The following is a 24780-nucleotide window of genomic DNA, read 5'->3' as shown; positions in this document are numbered from 1 at the left end:
CCTCTTAGTAAATCTCTTGCTTTATTGTCATAAAGTAGATATATCATAAAAGATGTTTTTATGTCAAATTATGTATCAAAAGTCATGTACATTGTCCAAAAAGTAAAGACACAAAAATTTATTAATTGCTCTTGAATAACTAAAAACTCTTAAGCGTTTTGTATCTTATTCAAGCATTAGATATTTTACAGTGGGTTTGCTTCAAAATGTATAGTACAGTACTTAATTAAGTTCACTTAATTGGCTTTTGAATTCTTTACATTCCTTACTTTAACATTAATATTTTAATTCACCTTAAAGAATTAGTAGCATATAAAGATTTTAAGCAGAAGAAATTCTGTCTTGAGCATTTCTGTTAGAATAGTTCTAATCTTTATTTTGAATTAATCAGGTAGAAGATAAATTCATTGTCTGTTGTGCTTCTCTAATTAATCATTTGACCCCTGCTATTTTAAACACTACAAGTCATTAATCATTGCCTTTGTTGTTTGGTCATAGTAACAATTTTCTTCCCAAATATTTTTAGATTTTACTTATTTATTTTTTGGCAAAGTACAAAACAAAAATTCAGTTGAATTTTTCAACCAGGAAAAATCTTAAGCATTTTAAGAGAGTAGTCACTGAATTATCAGGAAGCAAGGACTAAAAGAAAGCAGCCCTGTTAACTACTTAATACCACAGTGTTCTTGTCAGGCTATGTTCAACCCCATTCATGGTCTCTTAAAACGTTGTGTTTGATTTTTCCCAGTGATCGTCTTTGGGAGTTCTTTAACAAATTCCACCTAATTAACAGAAAAACATATTATGAGACACTTGATTCCATTTTTACTCTCCCAACTGTCAGTATAATAGGGGAGAGCTTTCATGAAACTCTCTGGCATTGAGTGTCAGCGTCTGGGTGTTGCCTTAACTGAAGCTAATTGGATGCCTTGGTCACCAGAAACTGTTCCATTTATATATAAAGATGACAGTGGAGCGCCATCATACTGGTTTTTAGTGCAAATTCACCTGTATGCTTTGACAGAAGAATAATCCCTTTATTCTATTGCTTTCCTCCAGTTCAAACCAGACCTGGGTCTCTATTGCCCCAGGGAAATGGAGGCCACAACTAAATGCAAAGAGAAACATCAAGTTAATTCTTGGCTTTTGACCTTTTAAGAGCTGGGTCCTGGAGGTTTAGAGATAATTTTGAGTTTATACAATTTTCCCCTTATTCCCTGACTTGACAGTAAACTACTCTTTTTGTTCTCCCTCAGGATATGACTACTGTATTTTAAAATGTCCTCAAACATTTCCCAAAAGCAACTAGTCACTAATTTAGTGATTTGAATGGAGAAAATGTAACTAGTTCTTAGGTTGAAATTAACTACATTTTAGCTGAAATGATGCCAGTCGAAATGGAATTCTCACGTAGAGGATCAGTCAATATCAACTAATAGGATTCTAAGACTAGAAGGAAATTGCAGTGCCATCTGTGTGTCTTTATACAGAATTATGCTTAAATCCCTCCTTTGAAGAAGAAGGTTTCAGGAAAGATTCCACAGTTTCTTTGGATAATATCTTCATCCTGAGCCTTAAATTTGGTCACTTGATACTTAAAGGCACCCTGCTTTGAATTTATGAGTGTGTAATGGCCCAAGAGTACTATGACAGATAAGTCAGGTGCTGTCTTTAAAAACAATTTGCTGTCTTAAAAAAATAATTTTTTTTCCTCATATGGAATGGGACTGATTAGTCTGATAAAGATCCTTAGTAGTTACTTTGTATTGCAGAGTTGACTAAAGATTCTAGTTCTTCAGACATTTGTAGTGTCCTAATATAAAATATTTTAAAGCAAAATTCTTAGGGCTAAAGTTGAAACAGGTGTCTTCTACTTATATAATGAGTTACTATAAAGTCAAAAGCTAGTAAAATCTATATACTTACTAGTTTAGATCCTTATTTGGTAACACACACTTAACTTTTGTGCACAATACTTGCCTTTCTTGGATATTTATAAGGTGCAGTTGATTTTTTTACATGATCCTGAAGTTCAAGAGTTAATTTCTCTGGGTTGGATGATTTAAAGGGTGCAGATAAGACAACAAAAGCTTTCACTACCTGCAGGAAAAAAAATCAATTTATATTGATACATTTGTTTTTCAGACACATCAGGAATTTGGACCAATGCTGAACACTAACTGGTTCTTTACTGAACCAGTTAGATATTACCCACCTGGACATCATAGGGTAGTACTCCTTTCCCCACTGAACCTGGTTTAATTTCTTGCCCTTTCTGATTGGCACAAATTATTCCCTATTAAGAGGACATGTTTTATATAACTATGTAAAATTTCATTTTCTGTAGCTATATCATGACAATGAAATCCAAGACCCAGCTTTGACTGATTTTCCCAGTATTCAGTCTCATCTTCTGAAATACATTATCTGAGACTAGTGGTTCTCAAACTCGAGTGTGCATCAGAGTCACCTGGAACATTGTTAAAACAGATTGCTGGGCCCCATCCCAGTTTCTCATTTGTAGGTCAGGGAGGGGGCAGGGGTATTAGAGTTTGTATTTCTGCCAAATTCCTGCGTGCTACTGATACTGCTGGTTTGAGGACCACACTTTGAAAATCACTCCTTTTGACTAAGAGTGCCATTAAGTGCACCTTGTAACTCCCCACTGGGGCTCTCTGGGGTCCTTCCCAGTGCATTGGAAAGATGAGCTACTCAATTCTGCACCTCTTCAACCCCTAACACCTCTGAGACTTATCCTGTGTGAGGAGGAGGCAGGAAGACCAAGTAATAATCATAATTCCCCTTCAGTCAAACCTAATTGGGCAATTTAGAAGTTTTGGGAAACACCATCACAATGTAGAGCATGGTGGGAGCACTTCAGGGGCTCAGTTGGCAGTCCTGGGGTTGAAAGGGTAAACTTAAGCTTTGTCCATTAAACATACCACCTGTCTGTCCGTAGCCCTTGTATAGCATTAGTCCAGTTTGCACTTTCCACGTTCCAGCACCTCTGGATTGAGTGGCTCCCCTCCCATCAGGCAATACCGCAGCTTCTTGAATTTATATCTGAAGAGAGAGTTGCATGGGGTCTTTGGGGAGAGAAATATGAGTGGCTTTCATTGCCAGATAACTAGGACATTAGCAACAAGCAAAGAGCTAGGAGAGGCAAGTCTTAGGAAAGTTTATTCAGTGAATATTTGTTGAGCACCTACTCTCTTGCCAGACATTGTTCTAGGCACGTGGGGCATGTTATGATTAAAACAAAGATTCCTGGTGGAGTTTACATTTTAGCAGGTTATTCAAGAGAGGAAAAGGTTGGAGAAAATGCTAATAAGGATATTAAGCACTTATTATGAGCCAAGAAATATGGCAGCTAATATTAATTGAACATTTTTTATGTTACAAGGGCTTTTGGAGCACTCTCATAATCTTCACAAACCCTATTTTATAAATGAAGACATTGAGGCTGAAAAAAGTTAAAGAATTCTCCCAAGGCCTCCCAAATAATAAAGAACAGTGTTGAATAATCTGTACTCTGCACTTACCACTTGTCAAGTATCTCACTCACCAAGCATGCTGCTGACATTGAATTCTTTCCAGAACCTTGTGAGGTAGCTCTTAACTATCTCTTATGGATGGAGGTAAGGCAGGCTTAGCAAGGTCCTCTTGAGTGATTGAGGTCCACTATTAGAAAGTAGCAGAGCCCTGCCTGTTTGACTTTGGAGCTTGAGCTTTTAACCAGTGTCTTACTACTCAGCTGCCCTACAGGACTCGGGTGAGAAAGCTTGGAACAGCCCGACCGATACAGTGAGCTCCAAAATGGGTAGTAGGGTTTGGTAGGACATGAATTGTGTCTATTCAAAATAGAATAGCCCTTGAATTAATCTTGAAATGTGAGCAAGATGTTCACATTCTGAGGGCCACAAGGAGTTGATCAGGAAAAGAGAAGATTCATATCTGCTTTATTCTGTTTCTCATAGCATTCTCCCTCCTAGATGTCTACACCTTGGGGAAACAAAGGATGTCCTTTTCCCATTTGTTTTGTTTTGGCTTTGAAGCATCCACGTTTAGGGGAGAAAGGGGTGACTCTGATGACTTAAATTGTTTCTCTCTTCCTTTATCTTCTTATGTATTGAATTCATATTAGTTAAATAAATATACTTTGTAACTTCATCTAATGTTCAGGTGATTTGGCTAAGTTGAATATAAGCTTCAAGTTATAAGACTTTATTAACTTCAAGACAGTATAAATGTAGTTGTGGGTTTTTTTTAGGGTGGGGGTGATGGGAGTGCTGGGATTGTAGAGCTCTGGTTGTCTCTGGAAAAATGTTCAGTTGCCCTTAAAGGCCTTCCCAGTGATTCTTAAACTGGGGATGCGGCGGGTGGGTTGCCCCCCAGGAGACTCTAGGCAATGTCTGGAGACAGTTTTGGTCATCATCACTGGTGGAGAGGGAGGTGCTACTGGTATATAGTAGGTAGAGGCCAGGTAGAATGCTGCTCAACATGCTACAAAGCACAGGACAGCACTCCATGACACAGAATTATTTGGTTCAAGATGTCAGTAGTGGCGAGACAGAAACTCTGGGCTATCCTGTGCTGAAAAGGGGAGATCCGTGATGCTGGATTATAACTTCTGTTTGTGGTTCAAATGGAGATTTCTGCCCAAATACCTATTAAGGTCTTTTTGCACAAGCATCCAGTACACAGTGGGAGCGCTGCACAGGGTCATGATGGGATAAGTGGTATGATGGAGAAAGACACAGATGTCAGCAGTGGTTAATTAAAGGTCATGACTGGAGGTGATGTCTACAGCCTCTTATTCTCTTCCATTAACATGTGCTCATCTCATGGTCACTCAGTAAGAAAGAAAATAGAGTAATATGATAGTTTTAGGCCTTTCTGGGTGGGTAAATTTACTTGGCAAAAAGGAGAAGGAGCCAGACATGCTGCTGTGGGGATTGGCTCAAGGTCAGTTCCTAAGTTCTTGCTTGATCAGTTGGTTAGATGGTATCATTTACTGAGCTAAGACATTAAGAGTTCTATTTTGTAGATGTTTCACTGGAGATATCTAAGTAGATGTGCCAACTAGGCAATCGGGTACACATGTTGGTAGTTCAGGGGAGAATTTAAAAAAACAGGTTTCCTGCCTACCTTCCACAGAGGGTGTACCCAATTCCGAGGCTGCTCTGAAAGTGCTGGGCCATCTTGGGAGAGCCTGTGGTCCCACTGGTGAAATAAATGGCCATTGGTTCTTGACGTCCTGTCTCCACACAGCTGTGCTCTGCAGAGGCGGTTCTGCAAAATATGGGCCCCAAGATGGTGGCTGAACATGGCAGACCAGTCTAGCTCTGATATTTCTTCCATGGTATTTTTGGAGTTATGACACTCCAAAGTTGTTGGCTTTAAGTGGGGATTCCCTTTATCTTGAAAAATACTCCCCAAATGTGTAAATTTCAATGTGAAATTCATGTGAGTTCAAAGTCCTCTGTCTTCTGTGAATTTTGTGGCATCTTTAAGGTTTCTTGGGGACTCAGCCGAATGTTGCAGGGTTGTTTAGGACAGGGGTCTTAGAAGTGGGGGAGCTTGCTGCCCAGGCGATGTGCAAGACAACTGGGATGGGGAAGAAAATAGGAGAACTTCAAATTATATGTATTTTAGAATTCATTCTTTAAAATGTTTATTTTTGATATTTGTGTGATGCACAAAAGTACATGTATATAATTTATAAAGAAATAAACATGTATTAGGAGAGTGTGGTAAAAAATATTTTACTGAGGGATGTGCATATTCAATCTGAATAATACTACCTTAGGGAATTACTACGCTGCTGAATGACTTTATTAACTTGAGAATAATCATAATAGTAATTATAATTACTGTAATTCTTACAGAGTGATTACTCTGTGCCAGGTATTATGCTAAAAGCGTCACATGCTTCATCACATTTGATTCTTCTACAACTCAGTTGTGTAGATACTATGCTATCCCTATTTTACGGCTAAGATACAGAATTTTAGAGATGTTACTTGACTTATCCAAAGGTACTCAGTTTATGAAAGACACAAACAGCATTCTGTGGCATGGCCTTGGGAGAGAATTTTGGGATTGACCAATAGGATTTGGTTTACATTAACTAGTAGGATAAAATTTTATTCCAACAAAGGAAACTGCCTTTATTCAACAGAGTTTATATGGCTTCTTTTTATAAGCTTCTCTGGAAGAATTTTTTTTTTAAACATAAGCTACTTAACAGCTCTTTGAAGGATAATACTATTAATTAACATTTTACTCCCTTTTTTTACAGTTTAGGAAGCACTTTCTCACATATTAGCTTATTTTATCCTCAAAACAACACTTGAGATATGTGCAGTATAATTATCTCCATTCTACATATGAGGAAACCTGAGGGTAAGTGATCTGTTTGTTCATTCATTCCTCAGTAAGTATTTCTTAAGCACCAACTAAATGGTAGGAACTGGGGATAGAGTGATCAATCAAACAGACAAACAGTGCCTTTGCCTTCTGGGAAGTTACAATTTAGGACAGGGGTTGGCAAATTTTTTTCTGTAAAGATCTAGATAGTAAATATCTTAGGCTTTGAGGGTCATAGAGTCTCTGCTGTAGCTACTCAACTCTGCTCCTGTAAGATGAGAGCAGCCATAGACAATGTGTACTCAAATGGGTGTGGCTGTGTTCCAATAAAACTTTATTTATAAAAGTGAATACCGAGCCAGAATTGGCTCATGGGCCCTAATTTGTCAACACCTACTGTAGAGCAGAAAAATAGACAGTAAATAAAGGAACAAATGAATGGATATGATATCTGGATAGTGATGAGTACCATGAAGAAAACACCAGGATGTGATAGAGTGGCTTGGAACTCTACTCTAGACAGGTTGGTCATGGACAGCCTCACTGATGATAAAACATTAGAGCTGAAATCTGACAGGAAGGCGTCAACTGTGAAAAGGACTAAGGAAGAGCATTCCAGATGGAAGAAACAGCAGGTGCAAAGGCCCTGAGATGGGCCACGTTCGAAGAATAAAATGGTGGCCAGAGGGTGTCAAGGCACTGAGAGTGTTGGGAGTTAAGCAAGAGCCAAGCCAGGCAGGATACTCATCTCAGGCCCTGGTAGGAAGCAGAGAAATGGAAGCAGAGCTACATCCCTTCCTTCTGTCCTTAAACACTTTTTAAAAAAAAATAAATTCATTTGTTTATTTTTGGCTGTGTTGGGTCTTTGTTGCTGCTTTCTCTAGTTGCAGCGAGCAGGGGCTACCCTTCATTGCAGTGCACGGGCTTCTCACTGCAGTGGCTTCTCTTGTTGCGGAGCATGGGCTCTAGGCACGTGGGCTCAGTAGTTGTGGCTCGTGGGCTCTAGAGCACAGGCTATGGAGTTGTGGTGCACGGACTTAGTTGCTCCGCGGCATGTGGGATCTTCCCGGAACAGGGCTCAAACCCGTGTCCCCTGCATTGGGAGGCGGATTCTTAACCACTGCACCACCAGGGAAGTCCCTTAAACACCTTTTATTAGGTGATTCTTTCCTGGGAAGAAGCCTAGATCAACCCACAGTATGCTGAGTCCTTGGAATCAAGGAGACTCTGAGATGTAGTTGTGACTGGTGTTATTGCTGGCACTACAGATGAGGCAGGGAAAATACTCACTGAAATAACTCTTGGAAGCTGAGCCACCGATTCTGGCTGTGTGGAGACAACAGGAATTTGGTCTTCAAGCCGGGACACTCTGAAACAATGGACTCCACTGCTGGGATCACCTCCTCACTGGCTACAGTGCACTTGACTTTGGATGCTTGCAGCCAATGGAGGATGTCTTTTGCTGTCAGCTGGGTTGTTCCTGGCACGAAGACAAGCCCTGGGAAAGAGGGAGGGCCCTGAGTAGACTGTGGACTGTGGAAACTTGGACTTTGTGCCTGGGTGGCAAGGAGCTACGAAATCTAACCTTCAGCTACCCTTGCCTTGGTCCCCAGGGCCATCCCACGGGACCCTGATCCCTGGGAGATCCTTAGAGCACTGGCTTCAGAGTCTGACAGTCCCTGGATCTGATCCTGTCCTTGCAACTTACTAGCTTTGTGACCTTGAGCATGTTACTTGATCTCTCTGTGTGTTCCTTTCCTTCTCTGTAAAATGGGAAGAATAATAGTGTCTGGTATAAAGTAGGCATTATAATGGTGGGCTATTATTATGTATCATTTTTGTGGAACATTTGAGTCATTATTATGTAACACTTAAATAGCACTTTACAGGTTATAACACATTTTCATGAACATCATCTCATTCAGTCCTCTGAACCAGTGGTCTCCAAAGTGAGTTTGGCAAGATAATCCACTGGGGATGAGAGAAGAAATGAGAATTAAAAAAAATTTATTTGAGATATTAGAATTCTATTTATGAATTTATCTCATTTTTGTATGTATTTTATAATATACATACTATATTAGCAGAGTAGAACAACTTAAATAACTATATCCAGATGGGAGTATATGTGTCCCAAATATTTTTATTGATAGACTGTGTAACCATAAAAGCTTGGAGACCACTGTTGTAAGCAACCGTGTAGATCCATGTAGTTGTTGCCATTTGATGGAATATGAGATTGGGTCATAGCTGGCAAGTGGCAGAGTCAGCCCTCAAACCTGGGTCTTCCCAGTGGTCTGGCATCATCAAAGTTCGCCTACATTACTTTGGCAATGCTTGATTTATCCCAGCTTCTCACTTCATTCTAAACACTGGCCTGGGCTTCCCTGGTGGCGCAGTGGTTGAGAGTCTGCCTGCTAATGCGGGGGACATGGGTTCGAGCCCTGGTCTGGGAGGATCCCCCATGCCGCGGAGCAACTGGGCCCGTGAGCCACAACTACTGAGCCTGCGCGTCTGGAGCCTGTGCTCCGCAACAAGAGAGGCCGCGACAATGAGAGGCCCACGCACCGCGATGAAGAGTGGCCCCCGCTTGCCACAACTGGAGAAAGCCCTCGCACAGAAACGAAGACCCAACACAGCCAAAAATAAATAAATAAATAAATTAAAAAAGAAAAAAAGATAATTATAAACACTGGCCTGAGATGGGCCTGATTTTAAAGTACTAGTTCCTTATGAGAAGAACATATATGGCAGAATTAGATGAAAAACAGAGGGAAGACGGTTTGCACTTTCTAAAGCAAATCAATGGGAAGAAAGTGGAATGTATGTAAAGCATTACAAACCGCCACTACCATTTACTGAGTACTTGATAAGTGCCTGCTATCTCACTTAAAATTAATCCCAGTGTATAGATGGCAACCAGCCCAAGTGTTGCAAAGTGAGTAAGTGGCAGAACCAAGATTCAGAGATAGGCTTCCCAGACTCCAAAGACCTGTGTCATATACCAGACTCCTTATTTCTTGGTGAGTTTCCTGAAGTCAGCTAAATAGGGAGATGTGGAATTGAGTTCCTAGGAAGGAAACTTTAATTACTGCATATATTTTAAAAGCTCTTACATGTCATCCCCTCTTGAGAAAATGAATAAATATGTGATGATAAGGAAGTTAATCAAGAAAACATCTCTTATCATTCACTCAGTATAAAAATATAAGATTATTTATTTTGCAAACCGCTTGTTCTTAGTGGCTCAGAAATTATTAGTACTCTTGGTGGATTTGTGATGTGAATGTATTCAATGGATAGGTTGGGGGTCAAGAGGAAGTTCTCTTCTAGTGAATTTTAGACTGTATACACTTCACAGCAAAAGCAAAATATTTTGCCATGTGGTGTATAGTACTAGCATCTCAATATTCACTCAGAAGATTTAATTATTCTGAGCTTGAGAACATAATCCTCAGCTGCTTGTTTAAGATTTAATTAACTGTATATTTTTGACCATTCAGCTTGTGGGTTTGTTTTTAATCTCAGCATTTCACAAATTGCATACATTATGTTAAGTAATATTAGTACATTTTTTCTCACAAATAAACCACCTTTAATCTCCTTCCAACCCAGTTTCACATTTGCAAGTTCCTTTTTATAGTGAATGCAAAAAGAATTTTATATATTGCTGTTTTTAATATTGGCAATAAGAGCATTTTTCAACACCATTATGAAATCCTTATTATTATCTTTTTAATGACATCCCATGAAATTGAGGCATCATAATTTCAACTAGCAATAAACACACCTCCACTAAACTTTATTCTCAGCTAAGTTTATAAGTTATTTAATTGTTCCTATATAGTTGTTTCCATTTTTTCTATTATAAATGATATTGCAACAAACGTTTTTGTGTTCTGTATAGTAGTATATCCTTTGGTATTCTTATTTATTTATTTATTTATTTATTTATTTAAAGATTTATTTATTGATTGATTGCTATGTTGGGTCTTCGTTTCTGTGCTAGGGCTTTCTCTAGTTGCGGCAAGCGGGGGCCACTCTTCATCACGGTGCGCGGGCCTCTCACTATCGTGGCCTCTCTTGTTGCGGAGCACAGGCTCCAGACGCGCAGGCTCAGTAGTTGTGGCTCACGGGCCTAGTTGCTCCGTGGCATGTGGGATCTTCCCAGACCAGGGCTCGAACCCGTGTCCCCTGCATTAGCAGGCAGATTCTCAACCACTGCGCCACCAGGGAAGCCCTCTTATTTATTTTTAATTGACTTATAAACATTTATGTTGTGTTCTAGAGCAGGGATTGGAAAACCTTTTCAGTAAAGGGCAAGATAGTAAACATTTTAGGCTTTGTGGGCCATACCATCTCTGTCTCAATTAGCAATTCTGCTGTCGTAGAGCAAAAAGAACTATAGACAATATGTAAAAGAAGTGAGCGTGGTTGTATTCCATTAAAACTTTATTTACAAAAATAGATGGCCAACCCATAGGCCATGGTTTTTGCTGACTTCTGTAATAGAGGGGAAAAGAATCCTATAGAAATTTTATTTGGGGTATGTTATAAATTACTACTGTGGGAGAAAATGTGTCATTGAATACATTAATCTTTCTATCTGGAAAGAGGCAGAGGTTTTCCAGCTGGAACCTACAGCCATAGTCTTACAAATCCTTGTGTTATAAAATCCTTTTTCTTCCTTTTGTACTTCCATGTCAGGGAGAATCCAAATATATTCAGAGAGGTTAGTTCTAGAGCATCTGGATGAACACATCATAACCAGCACTGCAAAGAGGCATTGGTACCCACATTTGCTTTGATAGAGTTTTGTGTTTAAGTCCCAGTTGCATAGCTTTCTAGCTCTGTGACTCTGGGCAAGCTTCTTAACCTTTCTGAACATCAGTTTCCTCTCTTACAAAATGGGCATCACAGTAATACTTACCTCTTAAGGTAGTTTTATTATTATTGCATCATGATTGCAGTCTATTGGCTATTGGTGCTTATGCATCTGTTCTGGTTCCTGTCCTAGTTAAAACTCCAGCTTCCAACCCAGTTTTGCAAGCTCTTCCACATCCCTCCGATAAATTTCTTTTTTTAAACATCTTCATTGGAGTATAATTGCTTTACTATGTTCTGTTGGTTTCTGCTGTATAACAAAGTGAATCAGCTATATGTATACATATATCCCCATATCTCCTCCCTCTTGCATCTCCCTCCCACCCCCTCCGATAACTTTCTTTCTTGCTTAAGTTAGATTCTGTTCCAACCAAAAGCCCTAATGAACGGACTAAGACTGATTAGGAACTTATCATTTTTTTTTACCCAAAAGGCCAAGCTCTGGGTTTCATAGGTAACAGAGAATAAGATGGAGGGCCTTTGCTGGAGGAGCATCAACTTGATTGCTTTCTGGAGGAAACTTCTTATACATGATTCTAGAAAGTGAGTCATCTGTACTGCAAAACCTCTTTGCTTTATGTATTACCTGGGGGAAAATATCACTCCTCCTTCTTCCCCTATCTGGAATGCTCTTTTACTTTCCCTGGTTGGAAAATACTTCAAAACCCAACTTCCATTTCACTTCCTTGGTGAAGCCTTTCTTAGCTCCCACTTCTCCTCTCTGACTTCTCTGTGTTCCTGCAGCTTTGTGCTCACGTTCCAGGGGACTCCATTATACTGTGCAGTATCACAGATGCGTCCCGATCCTATGGATGAAAGCTCTGTAAGATCAGGAGCTGGTTCATTTACCTTTGGAACTGGTGACCTGGGATAAGTAGCTTAACTTCTATGAGGTTAAGTTCCTTATCTGCAACCCCCCAGGGTGGTGGTGGGGATTTGATGAAATAATATATGTCAGTATTTCTCAGTCTTTAGTCATTTGAGAATCACTATTTTGCCAGATCTATCTTTGTATTCTTCTTTGTATTCTTCTTTACATCGACTCACTTTTACTTGTGTACTTTTACTTAAGAAGGAAAATGTGTTTACCACCATATGGGAAAATCGGTACCACTTGCTGAAAGTGGGTTACTGAAAAATAAATATGTATACTGAAAATAAAATATGTCCTTAAATTTTATCTAGAGATTTTCAACTTCCACCCACTCTCGGTTCAAAAGTGAGTTTACCAAGTGTAAGAGCGCTGTTAAAGACAATGGATTTGAAGGAAGACTTTCCCCTCTCTTTAATAGGAAGGATTGATTCCACATATTCAGTACCTTGTATGTCTAGTGTATCTTCTGAAGCACAGGTCCTTGCAGTGCATTCTGGTAAGCACGGGTAGGTAAAATGTTCAGCTTAGTACCTGGCAGGAGGTGGGGGGTTGGTAAGCAGGGACCTTGACCTGAGGCTACACTAAATGTGTCATAAGGCTTATTGCTTTATTCTTCTCAACCTCTTTCTTTCCCAATCACGGCAACAATAACTATTCGTAAAACCAAAGCTCAAATTACTGCTTTTTGTGACTAACCCCAGCAAATGAATTGGAGAGCAGAGAGTGACTATGTGGGACTTCGAGAAAATGAAGGGAAAGAGGCATAACTCTGTGAGTAATCATGTTGAGGGGGGGCTGAGGAAAAAGGCAGCCATACATAGTTGAGGAGCAAAGTTCTTCCCTGGGGAGAGAGGAGGGCAATTGGAAAACAAACAAAGGAAACCAGAGGGATGAAAGAATGGAATTAAAAGCAGACCACAGAACAAGGAAATGGAAGGTTGAGAGATAGGTGGACACTAAGCGTCTAAGGGAAGCCCATCATCTTATACCTTCTCTTTTTGGGACCACTGGTCCAGCACATCCCCAGCAAAGTTAAAGTTCTTAGGCAATGATCTCTCACAGCGATTTATGGCTTCAAAGTCAGCAAGAGTCAGAGGTGCCCAAAGCTGGTGACCTTTGTGAAAGCACCGGCCAGAAGGCAACTAGGAAGGCAAGGTAATAAGTCACCACAATTAGATTGCCACCATCCCTCTAATGATTCTTTTGGAAGGACCAAGATTTCTTCCAGTGATGATAAACCCCAGGGACCTTGTTATGCAGGAGACCCCAGGGAGTACATGGACATGCAGCTTGGACCATTAGCTGGGACCTTAGGGAGCATACTCTGTCCGTGGTGAGTGAGGAACTACAGCAATTGTAACCCAGCATAGGTTTTGATGGAGAAGTTGCAAATCATATCAGAATAGAGAATCTACACTTAACCCTTTAGGTAAGCTGCTTGGATCAGAGGCTGAGAATATTGAATTGCTCCTCAGGGTCTTGTAAGCACGTCAATCCAGATGCTAGGAGTCTGTTTCATCTTCGGAGATCTGTTTCATTTGGAAACTGTTCCCATAGTAATAACAGCTATATTTAACATGCATACAATACTTCATAATTTCCTGGGATCCCATATGCTATTATTTTATGTAATCTTTACAAAACTCTTATAAAGGAGGCACTACTAGTACCATTATTTGACAAATGAGGAAACTGGAACTTTGAGAGGTTAAGTTGCTGCCTAGGGCCGAGGGTTATTTTACTGCTTGATTCTTTCTTCTTGTTATCATTATCGATTTTCAGCATATCAAGTTGGTACTCAGCAACCTGCATTGGTGACTAGTGAATTTTTTTCACTAGTAAATTTTTAAAAGTTAGGATAAAAAAAAGATTAAAAAAAAAAAAAGAACTTTTGAAAACTGTTAAAAAACAAAAAACAGCAGGGCAGGAACCTAAATTCTGAGACCAAAGGTAAAAGTCAGATTTGGTGGTTCTCAGTGACAATGGGGGAATTTCCCAGAGGGGTGAAATGGGAAGGTGCAGAGTGGTCAGAGGTGGTTTCTCTTGTTGGCTTTTGTGTCTCACTGATTTTTCATCTTCCACATCCTGCAGCACTTCTTTATCCTGGTCTTCACCATCACCCTTCGTGTCTGAAGTCCATAGTGTCAGATTATCACATAACGATTCCATGATACGTGTAGAGTCCTTGTAGCTTTCTTCAATCAGCGTATCCAGTTCTGCAGTTGCATCATCAAAAGCTGCTTTTGCCAACCTGCAGGTATGGTCAGGGGAATTAAGAATTTCATAGTAGAATACAGAAAAATTGAGAGCAAGACCTAAGTGAATGGGATGTGTTGGAAGTTCTGCCATTGCAATATCACTAGCAGCTTTGTAAGCCACTAGGCTGTTCTCTGCAGCCTCCTTCCTGAAATTCAGCCAGATACCTGCGGTAGTCCTCTTTGATTTTATAATTAGAAAACCTTGTCCAGAATGTCCAGAATGTCACAACAGATTAACTTTAGCTCAGTCTCAACCATTTGCCAGTATTCTCCCATCATTTTAGTTTGTCTTCTCCCTTTTTTTTTCTTTCTGTTCAATGCTGATGATTATTCTCCAGGAAGCTCTGCTAGCTCCAATCACATTTTTATATGCAACAGATAGGAGGTTTCTTTCTTCAGCTGTCAACTCCACATCCATCCCTGCTGCTTTCTTCATTGATTCCGCCATTTTGTGGTATCGCTCAGCCTGCTCGGCCAGCTTCCCTTGGTGCACCGGATCCTCCCAATCATCCACAGCGGCAGCGGCTCCGGCAGGGTCTACGGGCCTTGGACGGAAGGGGATAGCTTCTCCGACACTCTCCCACAATTTCTTTTATTTTGTTTGATTGTTTCTTTGGCTTTTCCTTGTTTTTTTCACGCCCCTCTTCACTAGAAGGGAGCTCTTTGGGTAGGGACATTTTGTCAGTTACCATTTACTTCTCAGAACCAAAATAAGGTCTGGAACATATTTGGTCAATGAGCGAATGCATGAATGAGTGAACACGGGGACGTGTATTCATTCTGTTACTCTCAGTGAAACATTTGTACCAGTGATTCCTAAACAATTGTGGCTCACATTTTCCTTGAGAGTAGTGTGCACATGAACACACGCGACCGTGCTGCAGACAGCATCAAATGCTCTATTTTCCCTATGAAAAGTTGCACCTCAACCCATTAGCCTTAAATTGCCCAGGCTTCTTAGGCCAGAAATATGCATGCCTTTAAATGCTTTTGGGAAAAGGTGCGTGTGAAGTCGACTCAGCCCAGAGAATACTTTTAACCCTGCAAAACAAAGGAAGCCTTTCCACTGCTCCTTGAGGGAGCCTACAGACTGGTTGAGACCCACAACCAAAATTATTTTAGAATAAGGTCCATACTGCTCTCTCTGGCACCAGCAACATGCACCAGGGTATTGGGTTGCTATCCTCATGCCCACTGCCAATCTGGGGATGGTAGGTGGTCAGTTTGAAACACCACAGCCTTCTCTTAGGTCAAAGCAGAAAATTCTTGCTTCACCAAGTCTTCCTCTGGTTGTGAAGTGATGGAAGTTATTATTTGAAGGTAATAAAATTGGTCACTTGTGGGACTGATGGAAGTTATTTCATCCATCTGCCATCTCTAAAGCACTTTTCATGGAAAACATCAGCCAAGGAGTTAACAACAGGTATGTAGCTTCCTCTAGGTTTGCATTCTGACCCTGTCATGTGTATGTCACCAAATGGCAACTTTTAAAATAAGCTCTCACGATCAAGATGGTGATGCTAGAGAAATTGTCTGGTATAAACTGAATTTCACATATTTAAAAATGACCAGAAATGCTTTTTTAAAAATGAAGAAGATGAAAGCGAAATGGAAAACTCGTGTAAAGAATGTGAAAATTTGGTTTCACCGAAATATTTTCATGGTTAAACACAATCATCTGCCGTTTAGCATGTGTAAGTAGTAGTCTGTATTTATGCGGCCAGTGCTTACAGCAGTACAAATTATGCAAATACATACATAAATTCTTCGTTTCATTCAACACTCAAAAAACCCAAAGATTTCTTTGTTTTCCAGCCCCTGTGGGTAAGACACGGCCCGATCGAGGAAAGTCTTGGCTGGAGCAGTGCCCCAGCTTAGTGACCACCTCGCTGAGAATTTCCCAGGACGTTCCCAGAACGGCCAGGAGGGGGCGCGCGGTCACGGCTAACGGGCACGGGGCGGTTTCCCTCCATGCAGTGCGCAGCGAAGGCCGGCAGGGGGCGGGCGCGCGCGTCTTCTCCGACCAAAGGCGCCTCAGGGCGGCCCGGGTTCCCGCCCCACGGCCTCGGGCGCTGCTTCCGCAGTGAGAACCGCCGCTCCGTTTCCAAAGGTTCCTTGACTGAGGGAGCGACTGCGGAGGCTCTGGACCAGCCGCCGTGCGTAGGAAGCGTCCTCAGCCGGCTGAGCGCGGAGCGGGGAGGTTTGTGGGGCTTCCCCGGGACACTTGCGTTTTCCGGGCTGTTCCTGGTGTTTTATTCTTTACTTTCTCTAAGAATGTTTGAACAAGGCTTATTGACTGAAGTATCCGTTGGTTGAGGGCTTGACGACTCTAAATCAGGGCTGCAGTGGCTTGTTTCCTTGTTTCTGTACAGATTCGAGGATGTTTCTGGGGAGAAATCCCAGCACGAGCTCAGAGGAAGGGGAGATCCCTTGAGTGGGACGCGAACACACTCAATACTCAATATCGGGACCTTCGAGGAGAATGAGCTGGGGACCCGCTTTCCGAGTCATGTTGGAACCAGAACCCCAGGTAAAAAGCGAAAACGCACTCCAGTGCATACATGCTTTCACTAATTTTTAATGGCTCAAGTTTTCCAACAGCGTTGAAGTAGCTGAAAACTATGGAAAACCTGACAAGTAAGTGTAATAAAACTTACGTTATTTTAAACTTAAATATTTCATATATATCCAAAGCAGAATTTATTATAATTTTACTTTACTGTCTTTAATGAAAGCAAGGTCACTAATAATGTTTTAAGAATATACTTGGGGCTTCTCTGGGCGCAGTGGTTGGGAGTCTGCCTGCCAATGCAGGGGACACGGGTTCGAGCCCTGGTCTGGGAGGATCCCACATGCCGTGGAGCAACTGGACCCGTGAGCCACAATTACTGAGCCTGCGCGTCTGCAGTCTGTGCTCCGCAACAGGAGAGGCCGCGACAGTGAGAGGCCCGCGCACCGCGATGAGGAGCGGCCCCCGCTTGCCGCAACTAGAGAAAGCCCTCGCATAAAGCGAGGACCCAACACAGCCAAAAATAAATTAATTAAAAAAAAAAATCTTTCCCTCTACTTTAAAAAAAAAAAAAAAAGAATATACTTGTTAGCTTGTCTCCTTTTCAGTTGAGAGACTTGCTGTGTTTTATAATTTCTCATGATCTATGACGATCTTAACTAAGTTTGAATGATTTAAGCTTACTAAAACCTCATTCACAGGACCCCACTGTTACTTATTGTTAATTAAATGATCAAGACCACATTAGAATTGGTTAATATGGCACTAAGCAAAATCTGTGTATCAGTTTTAGAAGCAGCAGCATGATGGTGTTTTTAACTATATGAACATTGATGCTTACCTTCATACATTTCCAATTTCTATATTTTTCTTTTTTGCGTATTTTCTTTTTTTTTTTTTTTTGGTTAAATTTATTTATTTATTTTTATTTATTTTTGACTGCGTTGGGTCTTCGTTGCAGTGTGCGGGCTGCTCATTGTGGTGGCTTCTCTTGTTGCGGAGCACGGGCTCTAGGCACGTGGGCTTCGGTAGCTGTGGCTCACGGGCTCTAGAGTGCAGGCTCAGTAGTTATGGTGCACGGGCTTAGTTGCTCCACAGCATGTGGGATCTTCCTGGACCAGGGCTCGAACCCATGTTCCCTGCATTGGCAGGCGGATTCTTAACCACTGCGCCACCGGGGAAGTCCCTCTTCTTTGCGTATTTTCTAATTTAGATATTATATTCATATGTCTTCCTACATTTTACATTCATCACCCATACTTTCAAGCCTCCTTTCATTTGCTGTAAGAAAGGAGATAGGCCTTGTACTGAGCATGTGGCTTTATTTAATATCAGAATTGGTTTTTATATATCTTTATTAACTTTCAACTGAGTTGAAAATATCATCCTGTAATGACAAGTTACATATATAATCGAATCTCATTGCATCAGGATGATTTGATTTCATCATAGTGTATTTCTTCATTTGATATTTTATGTGTATGTACTTATTGAATATATGTATATTAGACATGAGACTATCCCACCAGTTCATCGAATTTGAAAAAGGAGAGGTATTTTTTCTTCTTATATTCTCAATATTTTCCAGGTCTAACCTAATTTCCTAGTAGCATTTAAAATTCATTTTGAATTTTATTACATAAATAAGGGCCATATCTCCATCCATCATTAGCTATATGATTAGGTTTATCAACAGTATAATAACCTATAATTCCTCTTAACTCAGAAACATTCTGAGCTTTCAGTATATTCTTATGATCTCCTAAGAAGTGAATTAGTTATTGCATGAAACTTATCAGAATCTAAGTCACTTAGATAAAATATTCTTTTATTCTTTAAATTGATTTTATCACTAGCTGGAAAACATCATCTAGTAAATTATGAGTTTGAATAATTCTTTTAAACCCTTCTGTTTTAGAAAAGATCATGGTGAAACACTGTATCTTTGTGGTAACCAATTCTGTTTATGTTCTATCAATGAGCCAAAGATGGCTCTGGTGTATTGGCAGGCTGGTACCCCCGTTAGCTCAAAAGCCTCCTGGTGCTAAACTCAAATTTTTATACATTGAGTGTTTTAAAACATAGCCTCAGTAAGAGAGTTTTAGTCATTTACGTCGTTCCTGATTTTCATATCCCGTGAAACTGTGCCCAACATCTGCTAATTGTAGGTAAGTTCAACCCTGTAGCCCTGCAAGACCCCAAGCTACTGCTGCCCTTCTGAGTGCTCTGAGACTCCCAGCCTGGCAGCGCAGGGACCTCACTTAGGCACGTCAGCTTCCTCTCCAGTTCCCCTCTTCCCAGAGAGATGCCTGGCCACCTTCTGCTTCTGGGTAGTAACCATTGGAAGGTCTCCTGCTGTGATGGACTTCTCTTCATGCAAACCTTGTCAGAGTTGCCCACACGAAGCTTGTTGCATGCTACTGCCACCTCATGGTCACTTCTTTCTCCTTTAGCCTGAAACCCCTCAAACTCACTGTACATTCTACCAATCTTTGAATATCTCTTTGAATTGGAAATATTTGATTCTGTTTGTTACTGCTGAAAGGTATGCATGGGAACAAAATAAAAACAAGGATTATTCAGAACAACTGAGCCAGTCACAATGAATCACTTGGCTGTTTGTTCCTTTTTTGAAAATGTTCAACCATGGTGTGAAATACACTCTCTAAAATCTCAATATTGTCTACCATCCATAGTGACCAACTTTACAGAGACACTTCAAAACCAGAAAACCACATAATTATATAATACACAATGTAATGCATATATGTATTATTTTAACATAAAATAGGTAAAATGGATGTTTCTGTGAATTATATATTATTGTGTAGTACTTGATCTAATGTATACATAATGGCAGCAGAAATGCTAGTATTTAAATAAAACAAGGGTACAATAAGAGTAGTTGTGTCAATTACTAGTTACTAATAGTAGGAGTAAATATGCAATCATATGTAAAAAGATAAAACAATGATTATTAAAAACTTAATTTTATAATAGATTTATTTTTTAAATTTAAATTAAATTAAATTTTTTTTTTTTGGCCGCACCGCATGGCATGTGGGATCTTAGTTCCCTGATCAGGGATCAAACCTGTGCCCCCTGCAGTGGAAGCGTGGAGTCCTAACCACTGGACTGTCAGGGAATTCCCTATAATAGGTTTAGATTTGCGAAAAAAAAAAATATTGTGAAGATAGTATTGAGAGTTTACACATGCCTAAGACTCAGTTCGCCCTAATTGTGAATGTCATAACACTTGGTACATTGTCACAATTAATAGCCAAAATTGATACAATATTATTAACTAAAGTCCACATTTTACTTAGATTTGCTTGGGTGGGTTTTAACTTTTTCTGTTCCAGGACCCAGCCCAGCTGGCACATTGTGTTTAGTCATCATGTCTCCTTAGGCTCCACTTGGCTGTGACAGTTTCTCAGACTTGGCATATTTTTCATAATCTGGAAAGTTTTGAGGAGTACTGTTCATGTATTTTATATAACAGTCCTAGTTGGTATATATCTTATGATATTTCAAATGTTTAGACTGGGGTTATTAGTTTTCTGGGTCAAGGAGGGGTGACGATCAGGAGGCAAAATGTCATTCTTATCACTTCATCTCTAGGATGTTTACTTTCGAGATGACGACTTGATGTTGCCTTTAATCACCTGGCTGGGGCAGTGTTAGTCAGGTTTCTCCTCTGTCCATAGTGTACCTTCTCTTTGATGAAATCACTATGTGCACATCATAAGGAGTGGGAAGTTATGTTTCTTGTCTTTGAGAACTGAGTATCTATGTAATCATGCAGATTTTTTCTATATGGAAAATGTTTATTTCTCTCCATACGGACTCCTTGAAATTTCTTTTATGTTTTCTAGAATAGTGCAGTACTTCTTTATATGTTTTCTTGCTCAAATAGTTCCAGCTTTAGCCATTGGGTTCTCTTTCAGGTAGCTCCAGTGTCCTGCTTGTGCACCCCGTCTTTGTTTTTTGTTGTTTTGTTTGTTGGTTTTTGAGAACTACCTTACCTCCTGGCACTAAGGAAAGTTGCTGTGCACTCACTTTGCATATCCTGCTTCAGTCTTAGTATCAGCCAGTTCTTCAAAGTGCCCTTGTTTCTCCTTTTGGAGAATGGTATTTAAAACCTAAATCAGGGAGTTCAGTGTGCTCATCACTACTAAGGTGTTCTTGATTCTTTGCCATCTCAGCAGACAGTGCAAAGAAGAATGTGTCTATATACTAATCTGTGTATATACACGTAACAACCACTATCTGTATGGAGCAAGTTGAATGCGTATGATGGCAAACACGAATTCATACAGATGACTCCACCTGTAACCTATTACCATATGGATGATTCTAGCCTTTTCCATATAAGAGGGTGTGGAGACAAGGGAACCCTCTTAAACTGTTGGTGGGAATTTAAACTGATACAGCCACTATGGAGAACAGTATGGAAGTTCCTTAAAAAACTACAAATTGAACTACCATATGCCCCAGCAATCCCACTCCTGGGCATACACTCAGAGAAAACCATTATTCAAAAAGATACGTGCACCCCAATATTCATTGCAGCACTATTTACAATAGCCAGGACATGGAAGCAACCTAAATGTCCATCGACAGAGGAATGGATAAAGAAGATGTGGTACATATATACAATGGAATATTACTCAGCCATAAAAAGTAACGAAATTGTGTCATTTGCAGAGACGTGGATGGACCTAGAGACTGTCATAGAAAATGAAGTAAGTCAGAAAGAGAAAAACAAATATTGTATATTAACACATATGTGGAATCTAGAAAAATGGTATAGATGATCTTATTTGCAAAGCAGAAATAGAGACACAGACGTAGAGAACAAACGTATGGATACCAAAGAGGAAATGGGGGGCCTGGGATGAATTGGGAGATTGGGATTCACATACATACACTACTATTTATAAAACAGATAACTAATAAGAACCTATAGTATAGCACAGGGAACTTTACTCAGTGCTCTGTGGTGACCTAAATGGGAAGGAAATCCAGAAAAGAGGGGATATATGTATACGTATGGCTGATTCACTTTGCTCTACAGCAGAAACTGACACAGCAGTGTGAAGCAACTATACTCCAATAAAATAAATAAATAAAAGTTTAATTTGAAAAATGAACCAAATTACATTTGCAGTATAAAGCCGAAAAGTGGGGCTTGGTCAAGCCTTGCCCTGAGCTTTCAGTTCAAGGAGACAGATATTTAGGATTTCCCAGGTGTCTCGTCTTGCCCATATAATTGCTTATATGCCCTTCATTCTTATGGAACCTGCAATTTTATGGGGAAAGAAACTTGAATATATATAATACAACAGTAAACTCATTGAGGACATAGTGAAAAGATGCCTAGTTCCTTTGTTCTCCATTTCTTCATGCTTAAGTGTCTACAAAGAGTCTTGTTATTCAGGGCAGGTCTAAAATATAGTGTATTAATAGAAAATTTGAGGTAAATTTCACAGTAAAAATAAGTTTGACTCAGTAAGTCATGCATACAGTGAATGGTAGACCCACAAATAGTGTTTCTTGGGCAGCTTTCAAGGGGCAAAAATCTTAGCTTTCAAATGAGGTAACTTTGTATCTTCCCCAAATTCTACTTTAAAGACTTGATTTCACCGCACATTTACTTAGATCTTTCTAACTAGCTCCATGAGAGAAATTTGATGCACATTTTTTTTCCAGTGAAAGAAAATTATCTTCACTGAGTCATGCATGTAGTGAATTCTATAACAGAGTTGTAGCACTAGGTTTTCTAAGTCTCCATTGACCTGAAAAAGCCTCACTTTTCAGCAGGGAAAGTCTGTACCTTCTTTTCTGGTTAGAGGGAAAGTTTTGTTTCCCCATTAGATAAATAGTTGTTTGTGGTAAGCTGCTTAAAAATAATTGTATGGTTTTTCTGGAAAGCTTTTTTACTCAGAGTTTCATGCATACAGAATGTTAGGCCCAGAACACCAGTGTTTCCAAGATGGCTTTGAAGCTCAAAATCTTAGCTTTCAAATCAGGTAAGGATGTATCTTCCCCAGTTCTGCATTAAAGATTTGACTGAACCATATATTTATGTAGATGTTTCTTACAAACTACTTATTTAGCTTTTAGAGAAATAATCCTTGGCATTTTTGGAGTTATGACCCTCAAAAATTGTTTGTTTAAATTGAGGATTCCCTTTATCTTGAAAAAGTCACTCCAAATGTGTAAATTTCAATTTGAAAATCACATGAGTTCAGAGTCTCTGTCTCTTGTCAATTATGAGGCATCTTTATAGTTTCTTGGGAACTCTGTAGAATGTCGCAGAGTTGTTTTTTTTTTTTTTTTTTTTGCAGACAGGGGGCTTAGAAGTGAGAGTGAGAAGGGCAACTGGGATGGGAAAGAAAATAGGAGAACTTCAAATTATCTGTACTTTTTATTCATTCTTTAAAATTATTTTTGATATTTGTATGATGCACATAAATACATATGTATAATTTATAAATAAATAAACATGTATTAGGGGAGTGTGTTAAAAAATATTTGACTGAGGGGTGTACATATTCAATCTGGATACCACTACCTTAGGGAATCACTGCACTGCTGAATGACTTTATTAACTTGAGAATAATGTATAATAACTTGAAAACAAATGACCACACAAACAAAACAGAAACAGACTGATAGATACAGAGAACAAACTGGTGGTTGCCAGAGGGGATGGGGGTTGGTGGGGGATGAAAAAAACAGGTGAACAGAATTATAGGTACAAACTTCCAGATATAAAATAAATAAGTCACAGGGATGTAATGTACAGATAGGAAATATAGTCAAAATATTGTAACAACTTTGTATGGTGATGATGTTAACTGGTCTCATTATGTTGATCATTTTATCATTTTATTATTTTTTTCATCTTATCATTTTTTAAAATTAATTATTTATTTGGCTGCGTTGGGTCTTCATTGCTGTGTGCGGGCTTTCTCTAATTGTGGCTAGCGGGGGCTACTCTTTGTTGCGGTGCATGGGCTTCTCATCGCGGTGGCTTCTCTTGTTGAAGAGCACAGGCTCTAGGCACGCGGGCTCAGTAGTTGTGACTCACAGGCTCTAGAGCACAGGCTCAGTAGTTGTGGCGCACGGGCTTAGTTGCTCTGTGGCATGTGGGATCTTCCCGGACCAGGGTTCGAACCTGTGTCCCCTGCATTGGCAGGCGGATTCTTAACCACTGCGCCACCAGGGAAGTCCTGATTGTTTAATAATGTATAAAAATATCAGTTCACTGTTGTACACCTGAAACTAATATAATATTGTATGTTAATTACAAATCAATAATAAAATAAAATATCCACCAGAATGTGAATATACTGTGATATACTCATCTCCCAGAGTCTACTAAAATTCACCAGAGTTTTATGTTTGGCCTCGTAGAGAAATATACTCTGCTAATCAAACAGCAAAACTTTTTCACAATCTCGATTTATCACTGTTGAAGGGAATATCATTTTTAACTGACACATTCCAATTTTTTTTTTTTGTATTTGAAGATATTTATTTATTTATATCTTTATTGGAGTATAATTGCTTTGCAATGTTGTGTTAGTTTCTGCTGTACAACAAAGTGAATCAGCTATATGTATACATATATCCCCATATCCCCTTCCTCTTGAGCCTCCCTCCCACCCTCCCCAAAATTTTAAATCTAGCAGATTGATCATTCTGACACTTTAAGTGTTATCTTTCTCCTATAGTGAGAATGATTTTGATCACATCTCCTTACTCAATGCCCATCCTATGATCTCCTTACCTTTTCCAGGCTCTGGAATGAGTGATGTTGGGAACCCACACTTTTAGGGAAAATCTATGACTTACCCAAAGTACAGAATCTGCCTCTC

The 24780-nt window shown here is 39.7% G+C and overlaps 2 protein-coding genes and 1 pseudogene across 6 annotated transcripts in view; 1 reads left to right on the top strand and 2 right to left on the bottom strand.

The window, feature by feature from the left end:
* Positions 1 to 94: 94 nt before the first annotated feature.
* LOC309644894 (acyl-coenzyme A synthetase ACSM4, mitochondrial-like) lies at positions 95 to 13896 on the bottom strand (the record flags this gene model as incomplete). Its single annotated transcript, XM_082429159.1, is given in 12 exon segments — positions 95 to 745; positions 747 to 782; positions 1981 to 2109; positions 2216 to 2296; positions 2943 to 2946; positions 2948 to 2996; positions 2999 to 3063; positions 4668 to 4736; positions 5149 to 5292; positions 7660 to 7940; positions 13117 to 13269; positions 13870 to 13896. Coding segments are annotated over 12 exon segments (1083 nt in total). The 3' UTR covers positions 95 to 700.
* LOC309644893 (14-3-3 protein epsilon pseudogene) lies at positions 13153 to 16063 on the bottom strand (annotated as a pseudogene). Its single transcript has 2 exons — positions 16034 to 16063; positions 13153 to 14974 (listed from the first exon to the last, which is right to left on the bottom strand). The product of its transcript is annotated as a 14-3-3 protein epsilon pseudogene (transcript).
* Positions 16064 to 16411: 348 nt separating this feature from the next.
* LOC309645629 (acyl-coenzyme A synthetase ACSM1, mitochondrial) overlaps positions 16412 to 24780 on the top strand; it is a 61935-nt gene continuing 53566 nt past the window's right edge. For 2 of the 4 annotated variants that reach the window (XM_082431055.1, XM_082431053.1), the window contains exons 1-2: positions 16414 to 16585; positions 16758 to 16915. Coding sequence is in view for 1 of the 4 variants with exons in the window: in XM_082431052.1 (XP_082287178.1) it covers positions 16868 to 16915 (48 nt within the window). In the remaining 3 variants the exon portion in view is untranslated. Of the gene's footprint in view, positions 16586 to 16757; positions 16916 to 21601; positions 21640 to 24780 lie in introns of all 4 variants that reach the window. The other 2 variants (XM_082431054.1, XM_082431052.1) reach the window with 2 other exon arrangements.

Source organism: Balaenoptera physalus, assembly GCF_965194825.1.
Source record: "Balaenoptera physalus genome assembly, chromosome: 16".
In the NCBI taxonomy this organism is placed as follows: Eukaryota; Metazoa; Chordata; class Mammalia; order Artiodactyla; family Balaenopteridae; genus Balaenoptera; species Balaenoptera physalus.
The sequence above is the reverse complement of the archived record's forward strand: the minus strand, read 5'-3'. Positions and strand labels throughout refer to the sequence as shown.